This window comes from Schistocerca nitens, chromosome 8 (assembly GCF_023898315.1).
Source record: "Schistocerca nitens isolate TAMUIC-IGC-003100 chromosome 8, iqSchNite1.1, whole genome shotgun sequence".
Lineage (NCBI taxonomy): Eukaryota > Metazoa > Arthropoda > Insecta > Orthoptera > Acrididae > Schistocerca > Schistocerca nitens.
Window position 1 is genome coordinate 610684016 of NC_064621.1, and position 22127 is coordinate 610706142.

General features: G+C 41.6%; 1 protein-coding gene across 1 annotated transcript in view; it reads left to right on the plus strand.

The window, feature by feature from the left end:
• LOC126198998 (chromatin assembly factor 1 subunit A-like) overlaps window positions 1-18958 on the plus strand; it is a 97564-nt gene extending 78606 nt beyond the window's left edge. The window contains exons 11-12 of the mRNA XM_049935674.1: window positions 7165-7326; window positions 17587-18958. Coding sequence (XP_049791631.1) covers window positions 7165-7326; window positions 17587-18434 — 1010 coding nt within the window. The 3' untranslated portion in view covers window positions 18435-18958. The remainder of the gene's footprint in view (window positions 1-7164; window positions 7327-17586) is intronic.
• Window positions 18959-22127: the final 3169 nt, after the last annotated feature.

The window sequence follows — 22127 nt, forward strand, 5'->3', positions numbered from 1 at the left end:
GCCCGTCGACCTGGGACCGGACCGCAGCGACGCCCGGATGCACGCCAAGACCGTAGGATCCTACGCAGTGCCGTAGGGGACCGCACCGCCACTTCCCAGCAAATTAGGGACACTGTTGCTCCTGGGGTATCGGCGAGGACCATTCGCAACCGTCTCCATGAAGCTGGGCTACGGTCCCGCACACCGTTAGGCCGTCTTCCGCTCACGCCCCAACATCGTGCAGCCCGCCTCCAGTGGTGTCGCGACAGGCGTGAATGGAGGGACGAATGGAGACGTGTCGTCTTCAGCGATGAGAGTCGCTTCTGCCTTGGTGCCAATGATGGTCGTATGCGTGTTTGGCGCCGTGCAGGTGAGCGCCACAATCAGGACTGCATACGACCGAGGCACACAGGGCCAACACCCGGCATCATGGTGTGGGGAGCGATCTCCTACACTGGCCGTACACCACTGGTGATCGTCGAGGGGACACTGAATAGTGCACGGTACATCCAAACCGTCATCGAACCCATCGTTCTACCATTCCTAGACCGGCAAGGGAACTTGCTGTTCCAACAGGACAATGCACGTCCGCATGTATCCCGTGCCACCCAACGTGCTCTAGAAGGTGTAAGTCAACTACCCTGGCCAGCAAGATCTCCGGATCTGTCCCCCATTGAGCATGTTTGGGACTGGATGAAGCGTCGTCTCACGCGGTCTGCACGTCCAGCACGAACGCTGGTCCAACTGAGGCGCCAGGTGGAAATGGCATGGCAAGCCGTTCCACAGGACTACATCCAGCATCTCTACGATCGTCTCCATGGGAGAATAGCAGCCTGCATTGCTGCGAAAGGTGGATATACACTGTACTAGTGCCGACATTGTGCATGCTCTGTTGCCTGTGTCTATGTGCCTGTGGTTCTGTCAGTGTGATCATGTGATGTATCTGACCCTAGGAATGTGTCAATAAAGTTTCCCCTTCCTGGGACAATGAATTCACGGTGTTCTTATTTCAATTTCCAGGAGTGTATAATGATAAGACAGAGATTTAGGAACCAGGTTTTAAATTGTAAGACATTTCCAGGAGCAGATGTGGACTCTGACCACAATCTATTGGTTATGAACTGTAGATTAAAACTGAAGAAACTGCAAAAAGGTGGGAATTTAAGGAGATGGTACCTGGATAAACTGAAAGAACCAGAGGTTGTACAGAGTTTCAGGGAGAGCATAAGGGAACAGTTGACAGAAATGGAGGAAGGAAATACAGTAGAAGAAGAATGGGTAGCTCTGAGGGATGAAGTAGTGAAGGCAGCAGAGGATCAAGTAGGTAAAAAGACGAGGGCTAGTAGAAATCCTTGGGTAACAGAAGAAATATTGAATTTAATTGATGAAAGGATAAAATATAAAAATTCAGTAAATGAAGCAGGCAAAAACGTCTCAAAAATGAGATCGACAGGAAGTGCAAAATGGCTAAGCGGGGATGGCTAGAGGACTAATGTAAGGATGTAGAGGCTTATCTCACTAGGGGTAAGATAGATACTGCCTACAGGAAAATTAAAGAGACCCTTGGAGAAAAGAGAGCCACTTGTATGAATATCAAGAGCTCAGATGGAGACCCAGTTCTAAGCAAAGAAGGGAAAGCAGAAAGGTGGAAGGAGTACATAGAGGGTCTATACAAGGGTGATTTACTTGAGGACAATATTATGGAAATGGAAGAGGATGTAGATGAAGATGAAATGGGAGATACGATACCGCGTGAAGAGTTTGACAGAGCACTGAAAGACCTGAGTCGAAACAAGGCCCCGGGAGTAGACAAAATTCCATTAGAACTACTGACAGCCTTGGGAGAGCCAGTCCTGACAAAACTCTACCATTTGGTGAGCAAGATGTATGAGACAGGCGAAATACCCTCAGACTTCAAGAAGAATATAATAATTCCAATCCCAAAGAAAGCAGGTGTTGACAGATGTGACAATTACCGAACTATCAGTTTAATAAGTCACAGCTGCAAAATACTAACAAGAATTCTTTACAGACGAATGGAAAAACTGGTAGAAGCTGACCTCGGGGAATATCAGTTTGGATTCCGTAGAAATGTTGGAACACGTGAGGCAATACTGACCTTACGACTTATTATAGAAGAAAGATTAAGGAAAGGCAAACCTACGTTTCTAGCATTTGTAGACTTAGAAAAAGCTTTTGACAATGTTGACTGGAATACTCTTTCAAATTCTGAAGGTGTCAGGGGGTAAAATACAGGGAGCGAAAGGCTATTTACAATTTGTACAGAAACCAGATGGCAGTTAGTTGAGGGGCACGAAAGGGAAGCAGTGGTTGGGAAAGGAGTGAGGCAGGGTTGTAGCCTCTCCCCGATGTTATTCAATCTGTGTATTGAGCAAGCAGTAAAGGAAACAAAAGAATAATTTGGAGTAGGTATTAAAATCCACGGAGAGAAATAAAAACTTTGAGGTTCGCCGATGACATTGTAATTCTGTCAGAGACAGCAAAGGACTTGGAAGAGCAGTTGAACGGAATGGATGGTGTCTTGAAGGGAGGATATAAGATGAACATCAACAAAAGAAAACGAGGATAATGGAATGTAGTCGAATTAAATCAGGTGATGCTGAGGGAATTGGAATAGGAAATGAGACACGTAAAGTGGTAAAGGAGTTTTGCTATTTGGGGAGCAAAATAACTGATGATGGTCGAAGTAGAGAGGATATAAAATGTAGACTGGCAATGGCAAGGAAAGTGTTTCTGAAGAAGAGAAATTTGTTAACATCGAGTATAGATTTAAGTGTTAAGAAGTTGTTTCTGAAAGTATTTGTATGGAAGTGAAACATGGACGATAAATAGTTTGGACAAGAAGAGGATAGAAGCTTTTGAAATGTGGCGCTACAGAAGAATGCTGAATGTTAGATGGGTAGATCACATAACTAATGAGAAGGTATTGAATAGAATTGGGGAGAAGAGGAGTTTGTGGCACAACTTGACAAGAAGAAGGGACCGGTTGGTAGGACATGTTCTGCAGCATCAAGGGATCACAAATTTAGCATTGGAGGACAGCCTGGAGGGTAAAAATTGTAGAGGGAGACCAAGAGATGAATACATTAGGCAGATTCAGAAGGATGTAGGTTGCAGTAAGTACTGGGAGATGAAGAAGCTTGCACAGGATAGAGTAGCATGGAGAGCTGCATCAAACCAGTCTCAGGACTGAAGACCACAACAACAACATGGACTCATTGTGAGAATGGCTGGTTAAAATTCCTGGAATCTCTAAATACCTTCTCCCAATTTAATTTTACATGGTCCTATACCTAATCCCAAGCCACTTTCCTTGATGTTGATCTCATCCTCACCAAAGGCCAGCTACAAACTTCTGTCTACATCAGATCTACTAACAAACAATAGTACTAACATTTTGACAGTTTCTATCCTTTCTGCGTTAAACTTTCCCTCCCATACAGCCTTTGCATTCGAGGCATACGTGTTTGTTAGGATGCAGACTCTTTACAGCAATACCCCACCACTCTCACTTCAACCTTCACTGGACATAATTATCTCAATAGCCTAGTTCAAAAGCAGATTTGCCAGGCCATCACATCCAGTCCTTGTACTGCTGATCCCTCCAAAAATCAACTTCAGAGCACACCACATGTCACCCTGTATCATGTTGGTCTTGAATGTATCAATTGCTACTTCGACAAGGCCGTGACTTCCTAAAAATCATGCCCTGAACCGAGATCTATTCTGTCTCCGATTTTGTCCTAGAATACGTTTTCGTCGCCCTCCCAATCTCCGCAATATCCTTCTCAGACCGTATGCTCCTTCTGCACCCATCTCCCCACCCTTTGGCTCCCACCTCTGTGACCATCTCCGCTGCAAAACTTACCTTATGCGCCATACTGTCACCACCTATCCATGCCCTGTAACTGGCAAAACATATACTATTCAAGGGAGAGCCCCACCTGCCAAATGACACGTCATATACCAGCTGTTACGTAAACACTGTTCGGCCTTTTACATCGGCATGATTAGCACTCAGTTATCAGTCAGGATGAACTGGCATAGGCAGAGGGTGTACACAGGCAATGCACAATATTGTGTTGCAGAGCATGCTGTACAGCATGAAAGTCGTGATCTTGGTGCCTGTTCCACCACTTGTGCCACCTGGATTCTTCCCCCAGACGTCACTTTCTCAGAACTCCATGCTGTACAGCATGAAAGTCGTGATCTTGGTGCCTGTTCCACCACTTGTGCCACCTGGATTCTTCCCCCAGACGTCACTTTCTCAGAACTCCATGCTGTACAGCATGAAAGTCGTGATCTTGGTGCCTGTTCCACCACTTGTGCCACCTGGATTCTTCCCCCAGACGTCACTTTCTCAGAACTCCCCAGGTGGGAACTAGCACTACAACATGGCCTTGGTTCTCGCCACCCACCTAGCCTTAATTTACATTAATTCCTTCTGTCTCAGCATTTCTTCACAGTAACTACTCCTTTCTTCACTCCATTTTAATTTTCTACACCTTTTATTTTCTGACTTGTTTATTTTTGGCATCCCCCCCTTCCTCCTGTGTTAGCTTTTCACTCGTATTAACTTGTGCATGATGTTTTAGTAGTAATATCTGTCTTGCATATTACCCTGTCCTACACCTTTAAACTCTCAGGCTTTCAAATCTCATCCGGTGCAGTCCTCAACAACCAGTCTTTCCTTCTCATCCCATCTGGTAAGTCTCCCCTGACCCGGGTTCTTTGTGACCTTCATGAACTGTACCCCTTTCCCTAAACCTATCCAGTTCTTTTCCTTCATCCCTCTTCCTTCCCCTTCAACTCTTCTACCAGAAGAAGGAGCCACTGGCTCCAGAAGCTTGTAAAAGTTAAATTCTTTTTGCATGTGTTCCCCTGCCATTGCTTGGAGAGTAGATTTTTGTATCTATCCATTTACAAAGTGCATTGCTGGTAATTTCTGCTCAATACCAATTTATTTAAACTTTATTCTTACCAAATCAAAGCCACCAGACCTGATACTAATCGTTGCAGGAACAGATGTTTGTCCCAACAAAGTTCATGCTTGTCAATTGTGTTTTGTAAGCCAGAAGATAGGCTGTCGACAGTAGTTAAGCATTGAGACCAGATCGAGGAGTTCGTCCATTACGTTGAACTCTGCACCAACTACTCTGATAATCACTAGAAGTTGAGCAACATCAGTTGTGTCACTGCATTCAATCAAAGTCAAACACAAAAAATCCAAATCTATATTCCTGTCTGTCTTTCAACTATGCTTCAATGTCGTTTGTCATTTGTTCTGTACAGCATTGAAAGGGGAAGTAGTTTGAAAAGAGAAATTTCCACTGAACAAAATATTGTTGTCAGCCGTAAAGTATTATTTCACATATTCTGTATCACCAAAAGTACATCATGAGAGTTACGGTAGCTGAATTTCATTGCAGCACCATCGTGCATCGCATAGTTTTCTTTCTGTTAGTACATCGCAAGGAGGAGGTAAAACCACATAAGGCATTATCAATAATGGTAATGATTCAAAAAATGCCACACCTGGATAAATGAATACTTACAGGTCCTCTCTAGAGAAGTTTGGCTTTCCTTTCTTCATAATTCAAACTTATGACCAAAACAGTTGAAAATGTTACTATACTTTATGCCTGTTACCATCTATAATTTTATGTCACAAACGAAATACTGAGGGCAACTTTTGTTTTCAGCAAAGTAATTTTCTTCGCTCTGTGGGATGAAGTGTTTAAGGATTTATCAGATTTCCGTTTTGCTCGTTGCTGCATGTGTGTCGATTAGAAAAGATTGGTACGGCAGTTAAAGGGGGAACTTGTGGTTAACGAAGTCAGGGGAATCCACAGGCAAGCGCTGCGAGCCTGTGTGATGACAGTAAAGATGAATTGTAACCTCTGGCAAAGAGTGGTATGTATAAAATCACATGCAAGCACTGTGGAAAAGTACATGTTGTTTCCCAGAACGAATGACCAGTATGCAGACATATGACAGGAATGATCATTTGAAGCAAAAAAGTGTAATAAACATAGGCTCTAAAATGCATAGCCCGTAAGGTATGCATTTTCAGGCCCATGTTAACTCGACTTTTTGCCTCGAATGGTTGTTTCTGTCATATTCCTGGGACATCTATGTGTCTCCTGAACCTGAAAGAAGCTGGAGCTTAAGAAAAACAGGTTCAACCTTTGCCAAACATCTTTTAACAGAAAAACACCTTTACTATATAGGTTTTGAAGTTTTACAGTCTGTTAAGAATATCAGAAAGGTAACTCTGTTGGAAATCGATAAACATATGATACACAATCTCAGTAATACCAGAATGAAATTTTCACTTTGCAGCAGTGTGTACACCAATACGAAACTTCCTGGCAGATTTAAATTACATGCTGGAGTGAGACTCAAACTTGGGACCTTTGCCTTTCACGAGCAATTGCTCTACTGACTGAGCTACCCAAGCACAACTCACAACCTGTCCCCACAGCTTCAATCTGCCAGTACTTTGTCTTCTACCTTCCAAACATCACAGAAGCTTTCCTGCGAACCTTTCAGAACTAGCACTTCTGGAAGAAAGAACTGAACTCAGTTTCTCTTCCCCTCTGTTAAATTAGGTTTTAGTTATTAAAGTACAGTTATAAATTCAACTTTATTTTTCATCTGTTGTTAAATGTAACAATATTCACATTAAAAAACTTTATTTTTACTTTTTAGTTAAATTTAACTGTTTCTTTATGACATAAAAATGTATAATTTTCATTGTAAAGACATGTAATCATATTTGTATCTTTCGTATAAAGTAATGTCTGTGTATGTCAAATGTCATTTTAACTGTCTTGTGATATTCAGTTGTCACTGGAGGAAGGCCTAAGAAGCTGAGAGCCTCTTAGTGACAAAAATATATTTTACTTTGAAGAGTACTGTTGAATAAACCACTATTGCTAGTACAGCTCCCCATTTTCCCAGCTCTTTCATTTGCTATGTTGAATTTGATTTTTGTGCATGTTCTTTGCAAGAAAATAGGTTTTGGCCCCTGTCAGTTAATAATGTCAGATGAAAAAGCAGAAAAATTAATCAAAGAATATTAATGTCTTCTTCATCTAATGTGGACTCGAGAAACAGCAGTCATTTTGTATAATTCTTATTGTTTATATATTTTGTTTCCAGTGGGTTCTCAGCTGCTGAAACTCCTGAGCTCAAGGCGTGCAGTGTACAGAGATGGACCCATAATTACATCCAAGCCAGAAGATAGTCCTAAGACTGGTGCATCAAATGGTGAATCTGATCCAGTTGCACGACGTCCCAAGAAGAGGCGTTTTCCTGAGTCAGGTAATACCTCTACGAAACAGTTAACCAGTAAGTTGCTCATAGTGCTTCCATATGCCACATACAACAACACCAGATACTGAATTCTTATTTGAAGGGAAGAGTTCAGACATTATGTAAGAAAAGAAGGAAAATTTAAAGTACAAAGCTAGAGTGGCAACAAATAAATTAGATCTAAATTCTTAACAACTGTTGACTATATTCACCAGCTGCGACATAGTCGCGTGTACAAACAGTGATCCAATACTGTCAAATGTTTGTTGTTCCAGTCTTTGATCACAATACCAATTCTTTAGACGATGACCGGTTTCAGTCCGTAATGACCATCCTCAGACCTTTTTTACACCATGTCCTAAAGTGATAAGGCCATAATGGCATCATCAAAACATAGAAATATAACCAGCACAGCATTGTCACATAGATCTAAAATAAGGTGTAGAATAGGCCACATCGTCCACACAGTCATTATTTCCAGTTGCTTTAAGTGCTGGAAGTTTGGGCATATGACTTTCCGCTGTACTTCCAGTGTCACATGGCAAGATTGTGGACAGCCTTCACATCCCAATACTCCATGTTTTCTACCTCCCATCTGTGTGAACTGCAGATAGCACCATTCCTCTTACTTGCTGGACTGCAGGATTCTACAGAAAGAAAGGAAAATAATGGAAAACAAGACCCTGGACTGACTTACCTACACTGAGGCTAAGAGAAATATGAGAGGCTACATTCTGTGTGTATGACATCTACCTACGACAACGGTTCCAGCACCTTCTGTTCCGCCTATTCCAGTCAGCTCTCGGAGCCATAAGACGAAACCTGCCCCCTTGACGGTGGGGGCCACTTCCCTCCCTGTTCCTCCTGCACCACCTACCTCGGGAGCACTGCCCCCCTACTGTGCTTACTTAGCCGAGGTAGATATGTCAGAACTTCACTATATTAATTCAACCTCTGCCTCGTAAATACTGGGGCCCCCACACATTTCAGTGTGGCTCATGGTAGTTACTCTGCCATTGATTTATCAGTTTGCAGCCCAGAACGTCTCCCATCTGTCCACCGGAGAGCGTACGACTACCGTATTTACTCGAATCTAAGCCGCACCTGAAAAATGAGACTCGAAATAAAGGAAAAAAAAATTTCCCGAATCTAAGCCGCACCTGAAATTTGAGACTCGAAATTCAAGGGGAGAGAAAAGTTTTAGGCCGCACCTCCAAATCGAAACAAAGTTGGTCCATTGTAATATGAGACACAATTAAGGTAGAATGAAAGACGATACAGCTACAGTAGTTTGGCTCGAGTCGTAAACTTAGCAGTTAAGCTTTACCAGGTAGCCATTGCTATGCATCAGGCGCTCCGTCCGTATTTATACGGGTACCCTTCCTTTTTCACGTGCTTCGTCTGGTTTGAATCGATTGCTTATTTTGCTTTGATCTGATAAGTGCCGTTTTCTTTGTTATAGGTGTTTACGTCACTCTAAGCTGAAAATGCATTACTGTACTGTGTAATGCATTGTTTGTCGCATTTTGATAGTGCGTGTTTACGGCCTATCGCCGCTCGCGGCATGACTTGCTTTTGTGCGCGCTACCGCCGCTTAAAAAAAAAAAAGAGGAATCGTCTCATTAGCGAAACAATGGCAAGAGGCTGCTATTTGTTGTTACTTACACTGCTGCTTTCTTTGATAATGATCAAAAAGAACCAAATGCATATGATAGAACATGCGTATGATAGAACATGTTCTGAACGAGAGTTTTGCGAAAATTTTCCTCCGTTTGAAAATCTTTGCGGCCGCTTCTTTAGTACATCAAATTCTGCACAGAAATTAGTCATCTTACATTTAAAATCTAGTTAGTTGCCGTGCTTCATTTCTGACTGTATCACTATTAGGCATAAGAATAATACGAATATAAACATGACACGATACGTATATTCTTCCGCGTTTGCTGTTGTCTCACTCTAGTTTCGTAGTTTATTACGCAGACAGGATTTAAATGAGAGAGCAGCAAACACGAAAGAATACATGGCAAAATGTTTATATTCGTATTATTCTTATGGTGAAGAGAATACTGCATGTGATTCACATTTCATCAGGTTCCTATTAGCAACCATCTCTTCTCACAGGTAGGAAAAAACTTGGAACGTAGAGTTGGCCATATTGACAAACATCCCTAACAGTCTTGCCAGTCGGATTTTCGTAGTACATTGAAATTCTGCTACATTCGAAGATGAACAATACGGAATTTGTATTTACTTCGTTGAATAATGTATGAAAATGTAGTGGTCGAAACTCGGGGCGGAGAAAAAAAAAAGCTCGTCTTCTACCTTTTTTTAAAATTTATTTACTGATGCAGAGGTTTTGGCGCCAGTATTTATCTTTGTGCCCACAAGGCATGCTTGTGTAGCGCTACATATGTTCGACGGCAGAAGTTAGTTGTGGCGGCACCTATCAACATTTTTCAGAACTTCCGCTTGCTTTGCACTCGATTCTAAGCCGCAGGCGGTTTTTGGGATTACAAAAACCGGAAAAAAAGTGCAGCTTAGATTCGAGTAAATACGGTATTTGTGTGGTAGTGACCACTTCCCCATCGTCCTGTCACTGCCCCAATGTTATGCCCATGGATGCCTACCCAGATGGGCTTCAAACAAGGCAGCCTGGGAAGCTTTTACCTCTGCTGTCACTGTTGAATCTCCCCCAAGTAGTAACATCAATGTGATGGTTGAATGTGTCACCAGGACGATCATTTCTGCAGCAGAAATTGCGATCCCTTTTTCCTTAGGGTGCCCCCAGCGAAAGACAGGTCCCTTGGTGGTCACTGGAAATTGCTGAGGCCATTAAAGAGTGAGGCAGGCTCTACAGCGACATAAGCAGCATCCTTCCCTGGAGTACTTAATAGTTTTTCAATGGCTCTGTGCCCGCATTCGCCAGCTTATAAAAAGAAGACAGGAGTGTTGGGAGAGGCACGTCTCAAAAATTGGGTGCCTTCCCAAGCCTGGTCGAAGATCAGATGAGATTTTGGGTACCAGACTCCAACAGGTGTTCCTGGCATTAACATAAGCGGCATGTTATCTACCAATGCAAACGAGACTGCAGGGCACTTTGCGGAGGACTATGCTCGCACCTCTGCGGCGGAGAATTACCCCCCAGCTTTTCACGTCCTCAAACTGTGGATGGAAGGGAAGGTCCTCTCATTCACTACATGCCACAGTGAACCCTATAACGCCCCATTTACAGAGTGGGAGCTCCTCAGTGCCCTTGCCCATTGCCCCAACAAAGCTCCTGGGCCAGGTCGGATCCACAGTCAGATGATTAAACATCTCTCATCTAGTGCAACTTGCCACTCTGCTGATGTGGCTGTCCAATCGCAACATTTTAACAAATTCTTCACCAGTGAGCGCTACTCCTGCTCAACTGTGAGTGCACGGAAGATACTGCTTAGGTCACATTGATCTGGCCAATTGCAGTCGCCTGTGGGAGTCTCTGCCTGACCAAACAGCTTTCCAGGCACTTCCTTGGTGCCAGCATCTAAATGGACACAGTCCTCTCCTCTTTCCCACACTCAAAAAATATAGAATGGGATATCACGGAGGTATATTCCTTGCTGACAATGTCGCGTGCGACGCTTTTATCATCCCAGGGTGACACAGTTGAGGCGGAAGCAGCATCTCCCTGATTTATCCACTTTAGGGAGACATTCTGCTTGCCTTGCAGTGTTCTACCAGAAATGCCGCATGCCACCGGGCCACATCAGAACCCTGCCACTGTAGACTGCCTCAAAGGGCCAGCACCTCCTGGGGTGCTGCAGGTTGTAAAAGTCGATCTTTGGGCTAAAGCACTGCTGGCTTCACGCCACCGACTCCCTGAGTAAAATCCCACTTGAAACTCTGTCCGCAAAAATACTTGCACTTACCGCAATGCAGTACTTGTTCATTGCCCATCCCTTAGCCACTTCTGTTAGCATAGCACAATGAATCGTAAATTTGTTCACATCATTGCTGCTACTTGTCATTACTGCCCTAATTAATTATTCAAAAATACAAAGTGGCAATTGATGTGTACTTTGCTCTCCCAGAGCATGACACACATAGGTTGCCACATTGCAACCCCAATCAATTCAACCTCATATACCTTAACACTAGTACACTCATGTTCCTTTCAGACTCCACACTCACCTATTCCCGTTTGGACCTCTCCTTCTGCACTACCCACCATGCCAATCGTCTCGAGTGGTCCGTTCTCTCTGACATGTACTTGAGTGACCATTTCCCATGTGCTATACGTTTGCTGACTCTGATACCATTTACAAGTAAACCCAACTGGCAGCTTTCTAAAGCTGATTGGAGGCTTTATTCCTCCCTGACAACCTTCGACGCACAACATTCCCACAGTTGTGATGACCATGTAGAGTACCTCACTAATATTATCCTTACCACAGCAGAACTTTCTGTGCCTTGCACTTCATCTTTCCCACACCATATTGTGGAGCCTTAGTGGACTGAGGCATGCCGTGACGTAGTTCGCACTCAGAGAGATGCTCTCTGCGTTTTTAACTGTCAACCTATTATGGCAAACTGTATTCATTATAAACAGTTGCTTGCGCAGTGTCGTCACATTCTTCTGTATAGTAAAAAAGCTAGCTGGATTTCATTTACTAGTTCCGTTAACGGTTCCACTCCCTCTTCCATCATGTGGGCCTACCTCCTTCGGATCTCTAGAACCAAGCTTCATTCTCCAATTTCTGTCCTGACTGTAGCAGATGATGTCATCGTGGACCCCATTGATATCTCCAACATGTTGTTGTTGTTGTTGTTTTCAGTCCTGAGACTGGTTTGATGCAGCTCTCCATGCTACTCTATCCTGTGCAAGCGTCTTTATCTCCCAGTACTTGCTGCAACCTACATCCTTCTGAATCTGTTTAGTGTATTCATCTCTTGGTCTCCCTCTACGATTTTTACCCTCCACGCTGCCCTCCAATGCTAAATTTGTGATCCCTTCATTCCTCAGAACATGTCCTACCAACCGGTCCCTTCTTCTTGTCAAGTTGTGCCACAAACTTCTCTTCTCCCCAATCCTATTCAGTACCTCCTCATTAGTTATATGATCTACCCATCTAATCTTCAGCATTCTTCTGTAGCACCACATTTCAAAAGCTTCTATTCTCTTCTTGTCCAAACTATTTATCGTCCATGTTTCACTTCCATACATGGCTACACTCCATACAAATACTTTCATAAACGACTTCCTGACACTTAAATCTATACTCGATGTTAACAAATTTCTCTTCTTCAGAAACGCTTTCCTTGCCATTGCCAGTTTACATTTTATACCCTCTCTACTTCGGCCATCATCAGTTATTTTGCTCCCCAAATAGCAAAACTCCTTTATCACTTTAAGTGTCTCATTTCCTAATCTAATTCCCTCGGCATCACCCGACTTAATTCGACTACATTCCATTATCCTTGTTTTGCTTTTGTTGATGTTCATGTTATATCCTCCTTTCAAGACACTGTCCATTCCGTTCAACTGCTTTTCCAAGTCCTTTTCTGTCTCTGACAGAATTACAACGTCAACATCTTATGCTTTTATTTTTAAGAGATTTCAAGCTCTACCCACTATCACCCAGCCTTCCTCCATCGGAAATGAGTGGAGGAGATTCAGGTGGTATCCTCCTTCTCTCAGAATTGTGAATGCTACGGTGCCGCCTTTACTATGAGGGAGCTAGATCGTGCTCTCAGTTCATCCCTATCCTCTGCCCCAGCACTGGACGATATTCCGATTCAGATATTGCAGAACCTTTCTCTTACGAGCAAGCACTTTCTCCTTCATACATACAATTGAATCTGAGCATAGCATATTTCCCAAATGCTGGTGTGCAGCCAGTGTTATACCCATACATAGGCCCGGTAAAGACAAACACCTTCCTTCTTGCTATCACCCCATTCCTTTTACCAGCTGTATTTTCAAAGTGATTTGAAGATTTGATTCATGCACAGCTGGTACGGTTGCTCCAGTCTCGCAATTCACTAACCACTGCACAGTGTGGATTTCGGGCACACCATTCTGCAGTTGACCATCTTGTCACTTTGTCAATCAATGTCATGAATGTTTTTCTGCAGAAATACCGGACCATGGCTGTGTTTCTGGATTTGTAGAAAACCTACGACATCTGCTGGAGGACTGGTATCCTCTGTACTTTCTACACGTGGGGCTCCCGAGGCCGCCTGCCCCGTTCTTTCAGGAATTTTTAAAAGATAGTTTTCAAGGTATGTGTGGTTTATGCCATGTCAGACACCTTTAGCCAGGAAAACTGATTGCCTCAGTGCAAAAAGAGTTGCCTCAGGTCTCAGTCCTGAGCATTGTCCTCTTTGCTGTAGCAATTGACCATATTATGTGCTGTCTCCCACAGGGCATCTCTGACTCCCCTTTTGTCAATGATTTTCCCATCTATTGCAGTCCTCCACAGACTTGTCTCCTTGAGCGGTGTCTTCAGCGATGTCTCGATTATCTTTACTTGTGGATCATCGACAGGCTTTCGCTTTCCACTGACAATATTGTTTATGAATTTCTGTCATCATAATGGGTTACTTACCCTACCTTTACATTTTGCATCTGTTGCTCTTCCATTCATTGAAACTACGAAATTCCTCGGACTCATGCTTGATAGGAAACTTTTTTGTTCCTCCCACATGTCTTACCTGGCTGCCCACTGTACCCAGTTCCTCAGTGTCGAAAATGTCCTAAGCGGTACTTCCTGGGGAGCGGATCAGACCACCATTTGTACCAATCCCTTATCCATTTGAAACTAGTCTATGGGTGTTTTGTTTATGCATCTGCATGTCCGCCCATCTCATGCCGTCTAAATACAGTCCACCACCATGGAATCTGTATGGCCACAACCGCCTTTTACACTAGCCCAGTTGAAAATCTTGATGTAGAAGCTAAAAACTACTGCTGTCATACTGGCCTGATGCTCTACTCAGTAGATACACATGTCATTTGTCTGCAATGCCCGACTGCCCATCCTATGCCTCCTTCTTCGACGACTCCTTTGACCACCAGTATGGGCTGCGTCCCTCTCCTCTATTACTTCCTGGAGTCTGCTTTCAGCTATTACTCTTCTTCAATTCATGCAACCTGCCAGTTTCCCAATGGGTGTGAACCCTAAACCTTGGCTTGTTGCAGCGTCCTGTGTTCACCCTAAACTTCATTCGCTTCCTAGGAAAACTGTTCCTGCTTCGATCCATCACTGTAATTTCTGCAGCTTCACATGTAACTTATTGATAGTAGCTTTGTGTACGCTGGTCGCTCTTGGACTGATCATGGTGTCAGGTGTGCCTTCACCATTGGCACTGACGATTTTTGGTATCTGCTTCTGGAACACTGCTCAGAATTTACAGCAGAGCTCTTCACCCTGTAACAGACCATGCAGTACATCTAGCGACAAAGGATTTTCAATTGTGTCATCTGCTCCGATTCTCTCAGTGCCCTTCAGAGCCTCTGTGTGCTGTACACACACACCATCCCTTAGTGTAACAGTGTAAAGTTTCTACTTGCTTTCTCACTTTGGCATCACCACTGGTATATCCTTCATGGAAACAAGCTCTGGGGAATTAAACCTCTCCCAGTGGCTTGGTCGACCTTTCAACCCTCTCACTGAGAGATCATTGTAGCTGGTTTACGTATTGGGCACTGTCGTTGTAGCCATTGCCATTTGTTAAGCGCTGATCCCCCACCACTTTGTGCTCATTGTCATCAATCTTTGACGGTTTGCCATTTCCTGACCAAATGCTTTATATTTTTTTTTTTTTTTTTTTTTTTTTTTTTTTTTTTTTTTTAAAGCACTTAAGTTCTAATGTATGTTTGCTGTCTGTTGCCGTTTTAGTGAACAATTCATGGGCTGCCTACGACATATTACTTTTTAACCATTATAGCAATATGGTGGGGGACATTCAATCTTTAGTTCAGAACCAGTGTTGTCTCTATGGCATATTTTGTGGGCCTTTCTCTAAGAGGAATTCCTTGTTCTTAGTTCTTTCCTCCCATTTGCGCTTAACAATTAGTCCTCGTTCGCATTAGTGGCCCAAGATTCTGACATAGGCACATATGACCTTAGTTGTTTTTGCATCCTAAAACAAAACACACACACACACACACACACTTGCCTAGTAAGCAGGAGAGCTGAGTTTTATTCCCAGCCTTGGTACAAATTTTTACTTGCTGCTTCAGCCTATAACATAAAATGAATATCTTCAGTTTTTCGAAGAGCCTACAAGTGTACCATGACAATTCCTAACAAAATGTCTTGTTACACTACAACACTTGATAATAATGTGAGCTAGCTTCATTAGTGCTGAACACTTCTTAAGCCATCATAGCACAGATAACCAGAGGAAATGTTACTTTATGTGTCACCTTAGTTTATCACTGCTGATACAGGCAGTTTGCAGTGGATTGGATCGATGTCATACTCGACCCAGTGGCAGTGGCTGTGACGATGAGAAGGTGATGGCTTAGTGTAGCTGACGATGATCTGCTCGAGGTGGCTGCCTGAAGAGAATTGGCTTTCACCCGCTCAGCGGGCAGCTATATTGCCACCTCTGTAGTTCCCCAGCTGACCGACTTGCATGATTAAGTCGCATGATGACATAGTTACTGCTGCTTGTGGCAAACCCACTAAACTGACAACGTCCATGTGACTCCCATTTGTAAATCTCTGTCTGACAAAGTCACAAAATAATATTTAAAATAAAGACAAGTGCCATTTGTCAGTTTTTTAATAGAAGTCATTGAAGCATGGCTAGTGTACACTTGATCTGTATATCTCAAAAAGTGTTAACATTTTATCAAGTATGTACAAAAACTAAAGCTAATACAGTTGTTATGTTTTGCAACTTAAAAAACCCTGAAACCTCTGCAGAAACTACAACTGTTCGGCCTTTCTATTGGAAATGTTGAAGGTTCTTTACTCCTTCAAAAAAAAGTATTTATATCCACCCGATTGTGAACTATGTTTTATATATTGCCTTTGTCTTGTATATAATTCTGTGTTGGTGGAAAGTCACATTTTCTAATTTCTACATTTTATGTATAAGGAAACTAGCATGAGAAATGAAATTGAACAAGTAGCAGCTCACATTATGTACATATGTATAGAAAGAAAATTGTGTTAATTGGCCTGTTCAGTAGATTTTGGGAGGAGTTCTGATTTTCATAAAACATGCCAAGAGTTGGAAAAAGATAAATGCAATTTACCAGTAACTTACTTGCCACTTAGTACAATGATATAGAGGATTGAAAATGTGCAAAACTGTATGTTTTGTGCTGTAATGACACTCACATTCAGTTACAATTTTGAGACACACAGCAGATCAATTGGATTACAAGATATTTACATTAAACACTAATTCTTCCACACAGTGCAAAATCAATTTTGTGTATCACAGAGTAGTTTCTCGAAAAATGGTGCCTGACCAGGATATTTGGCAGCAAGTAGAGTATTTGCCTTTGCATTGTTAAATAATTGGGTACAGAGCTATGTGCTAAGAAAAATAATCTGTAAATATGACACATTAAGTTGCAGACTGGCATGATTAAAATACATTTACAGATAAGCTTTCAGCCACAGCTTTCATCAGAAAAAGTAAGAGAGAGACATACACCATTCATTCACACAAGCAAGCACACCTCATGCACACAGGGCGACCAGAATTCTGGTCCAAGCTGCCGGAGTTGGTGGTCGTGTGTGTGTATGTGTGTGTGTGTGAATGAATGTTGTGTGTTTCTCTTTCTTTTTCTGACAAAGGCTGTGGATAAAAACTTGTGTGTTTTAAAAAATAATATCTCAGAGCTGATTGTTGCAGATTTTGTCACTTGTTCTTTTCTTATTTGTTTCTGTGTTCTCCAGTCCATTACATTTCTTTGCTTGTTCTGCATCTCTAAGAAGAAACGTGATAACAAATGCTATCCATGTTTGATCATTTCATTATTTCAGCCTTTTAAAGACAGTTAATGTGTCTCTTATGTATCATGTTTCCTGATCTTGGAGTGTAATGTCATGTATGAACAATTAGTTTTACCGATATAGATATTCTCTCTCTCTCTCTCTCTCTCTCCCTCTCTCTCTCTCTCTCTCTCTCTCTCTCTCTCTCATTATTTCCTTGTGTTGCATTGCAATATTTGCCCAGTAAGACTCATTAATCAGTAGTTTATTTCCAAAAATGGTACTAAAACATTATACTGTAGTACCAATTGAATTACCTTTTATTTTTCAGCTGTACCAGCTCTCATCAAGCTCATCCATGGAAACACCAATGGAATAATTTTCCTTGTCAAGGAGTTTATTGCCTATTACAAAAAGGTAGGGAGCGAAACAAGCAGCTCTGAACAGAAAGCATCTGAAAAAAAGGAAACTGAAACAGCACTCCCAATATCGAAAAACAGTACCTCGAAGAAGATCAGGGAGCTGGCTTCATGGACTACCTGCACAGACGAAGGCCCTCTGTTTGGCCGTAACTGCTGGTACGTTCCTCCAGAGACACGAGCAGCCCACGGCCTTCCTGATTTAATGGCAGGCAACAAACAGTGGGAGTACAATCTGAAACCGCGACGTCGTGAACCTGTAGAGGTTTCTCCCGTGACATCTCCAGTAGCTGTAGTGACGGAACCAAAGGTTTCCATGTCAATTACAAAGTTCACTAAGAAACTATCGCGTGAGGAGTGCCAGAAACAACTGAAGCAAGATGAGCAGCCACAGCCTGAAGCAAGACCTAGTTTCGGAATAAAGACATTTCTCATCAAGCCATCAGAGTCACAACCTGTACAGAAGAAAAGAGTTCCTATTCTTGTATCTGCAGCCAGAGGGCAAAAGTTGCCACAGGCAAGACATATAATTCCCAAAAAAACCGTTAGTAATGAAATAGACACATGCAATATTTCTGATAAGTGTAAAGTTGAGAGTAAAACAGTTTCTGAGCAAACACACAGTCAGGTTAATGGAAAAAATGCTGATGTCAACTGCACTGCAAGCATATCAGGTGTGGAAGAAGAAAAAGTTAGTACAAAGACAGAGAATAGTACAGAACACTGTAAAGAGATTGTTTGTATTGATTTAGATGATTGACACCTCTCTAACATCAAATGTTTTAATTTAGTTTTTATCAATTGATTACTTATGTTTTTCTAATGCAGCTTTTTGAGGGATAAGAGTTCATTCTCTCTTCATGTGCATAGTTTATATTGTGATTGACTTGCAGTGCAAGTTACTTGTCTTAAGGCTGACAAATGACTGCTATTTTATCGCTGTTAACAATTGAGATGATATACATTTTAGATATTTTCATAAAAAATAAATATTTGTTCAGAAATGAATATCTCTGTTTGGACTGCTATCCTTGTTATGTAGTAACAGCAGCTACTGTCACAAATTCAGTTGCGTATGAAAAACAAAATGGCACATAAAATGGATTCCTTATGTGACTTAAAATAATCATGAACTGTACATATGAAAGTTAATAGTAATCATGTTATTTGCCAAAAATTTAAATATTTTTTCTTTCTGTTACGTATTTCATACCAGTTTTCCTCTGCGCATGTTTACTGTTGCTACCAGAAACCACCCTATCTGCCCAGCCTCCAACTCCAACCTGCTGCGCCCCCCCCCCCCCCCCCTCCACTGCCATGGCCACCACAACCACCACTTACCTCTTGATCCTATCTTCCCAATTATGGAAATGTTTATTTAAACAAAATCTTCAGCGGCAATATGTGTATTTGAAATATTTTCTTGCTGTCTCTGTCTTTGTGGTTATGGCAGAAAGAATGCAGTAGATCTATCTAGCATTCTGACATGTCAATAAAATAACTGACAATAACATTTTGCACTTTTCTCTCCTCTGGATTCCTGATCCATCAAGTGATTCTTGAACATTAACATAACATTTCGATTATGGAGGATATTTTTATTTTCTCTTTCATCATATGTGGAGGTTAGAACTTTTTTAGTGTCCCCTGACTACAGATTTTAAATTTGGAATTTCTGGGGTTGTACTATTGCGATTGATACAACATATATCTTCAGCTGTCATGTCAGCTAGATGATTCCATTTCTGTGAGCAAGACTTGAACCAGTGATGTAGTCAACTTCATCAAGTAGAAATCATTGCCAATAGTGCTTGGTGAAGATGTTTGTCAAGCTTTTTTTATGTGTATACCACATTAGTGCATTGATGGCCCAAAATCATAGGTAGTAGGAGGATAAGTGCGATGTGCATCAGATAATTCATGAGGTTCAGTTGATACCAAGAAATTGGAAAACTGTCAGTGATGTAAAATGAGTCAAGGTATACATTAATAAAAAAGAAACAACTCTTCGAAACATAATCTATGTAGTTTGTTAACAACATACAACTACTATTTGTGCTGGCTAAATGTAACATAAATCAGCAGGTCAGCCAGTAATACTGTTTCCTCACATTCCGTAGCTGAGGTTTATCCCCTCCTAGTAGCATAATACAATATGGTTATAATTAAATTTTCACTACTTCAGCCGATGTAGGCAAAAACTGTTTACCCTTTGGGTGCTCAACTTTATAGGAACGATGTTCAGGTGGTGTGCTGAAGGATTTGCTTTGTTAGTAATGTTAGTGTCGTGGCTTGCCGTTAGGTTCTGATACTGGATCGCATCATAGGGTTGAAACACAAGCATCAGTTACATTACAGTCGCAGTCAGTCAGTATGGATCTGGTAAACACATTTTGAGAAAACTAAATCCTAGGCCAATTCTTCCAAAGCACCAAGATCACCAGTTTTGATTTCTGGTTGTGGGGTTACCTGAGGGATAGAGTTCATCAATGGGACACTTAACACAAGTTTGAGGTTGAAGATGAGCATAGCGAAGGAGGTAGCCAACATCCCACCTGAGATGTTTCGGGCAGCAGTAGAGCAGTGTTTAGTGTAGTTGTAGGCTGTTACGGATGCAGATGGTCATCACATTACGCAGCATTTGTAACCTGGAACGTAAGCATGGTACACAATTATCAGCTGTTAACCTCTCGTGTTTCTTTCAATGGTTTATTAATTATTTCTCTTTTGGATGTCCTTAAAAGTATTTCCACTTGTAAGTTTCATTGTCCTGTGATCACTTGATATTAATGGGCGGCCTCTCAAGTAGCAAAAGTTTAATTACAATCACCCTGTATTTACATGAATGCATTGTTTCCTTTTCAAAGAAAATAGTTACCTACATCTGTAAAAACAGAGGCAAGTTTACAATAAACTTCTCTTAATATGACATATGTGCACTTGTTGAGTGTTTCAGCTGTGACTAATGAGCACACTGCTCTTGTACTTGTTTGGACTGTCAGTAGATGTGGTTTCAGCAGGCATGGGTCACACAACAACAGTCAGCGAAGGGGACATTGGTTGAGCTCATTAAATATAGTATAATGGGTGGATCTTGGGTTATCTGTAGCTAACTACAGGTAGGAGACCAAGGGCTAGTTTAGTATCAGCATAAATTTCTGCATAAAAACACATTAAGACAACCACTAGTGGAAGTAGCAGCAACCAATGAAACTGCATAAATGAAAAGCTGTGCTACCATCACATCTAGAGGATATTGTTATGTGAAACAGAACCAAGGAATTACAATGGTGAACAGTAGGCAAATAAAATGTGTAATTATTTAACATTGCTGTACCATAATGTATGAGGTTTAAGTAGTAAAACGAGAGAATTACACGTGCTCTTAGATGATGTTCTTTACATCAATGTGTGGTTGACAGAAAAGTAAACATGCATTGCTACAATTACAGATTTTGTAATGAAAAGTTGTTTATCTGCATAACAAACATGTAGGTGTGATGGAGTATGTATATTTTTTAGGAGGAACTGTAAATAAGGTGACACAAAACTGACACATGCGAAACATATTGCAAAAGACTGAATACTATGTTCATGAACCAAGAGGACATATATGGGATAAGGCATTTGAAACTGTTTTTGGAAATATCTGGTAAACAACAAATCAGACTAACAAAAAGTTGTTTGTCTCAAAGGAGGACATCCAGTGGCACCAAGCTAAAATCTTTGACATTTACTGGTTATACGAGCTGTTGTTTGTGTATTTGTTAATCACCACAAACAGGACAGTTCCCAGTAAGCTGGTCTGTCTTACGTCAGTTTTAAAGAATCCATTATACATATTGTTGGCTCTGGTTGAGACCAACTGCCCACATAAGGTTAAGAAATCTTGGCACATACAGCAGTAGACTAGCATTTCCCCTTTTTGTTTTCAATCAAATGTCTTATCAAATAAAAACACGAATGGAAATGTCTCTCAGAGGAATGTGCAGAACATTTATGTATTGAATTCTATGATAAAATTAATACATGGTAATAGAATAACCCAAACTAACTTAAGTTTATGATAGGCTAGACATAGTAAATATATAGTGTTTGGTGTCATTAAAATAAACATTTAAGTGAGGTGTAAAATATAGCTTTTGTTTAATTATAGTTGTTACGGTTGGCCAATTGGCACACAGTTTTATAGATTTGTATCTTACTGCATAACATTATGATGAAATGAGAGGTATAGAGGCATCAGCCAGTGGCAGCCCAACTGAAGGGTATGGTATGGATACTGAAAGTTTAGCTGGAAACTGATATTAAGAGAATTGGGAGACTTCGGTCTGATTACGGAGTCCATACGTTTTGTTTCTGTTTGAGTGAACTGCAGACTGGTGTGGACCTCAGGGTGACACAGAAAAACAGGAACATTTTCACAATCCAATAAAACTAGAAGTGATAAACG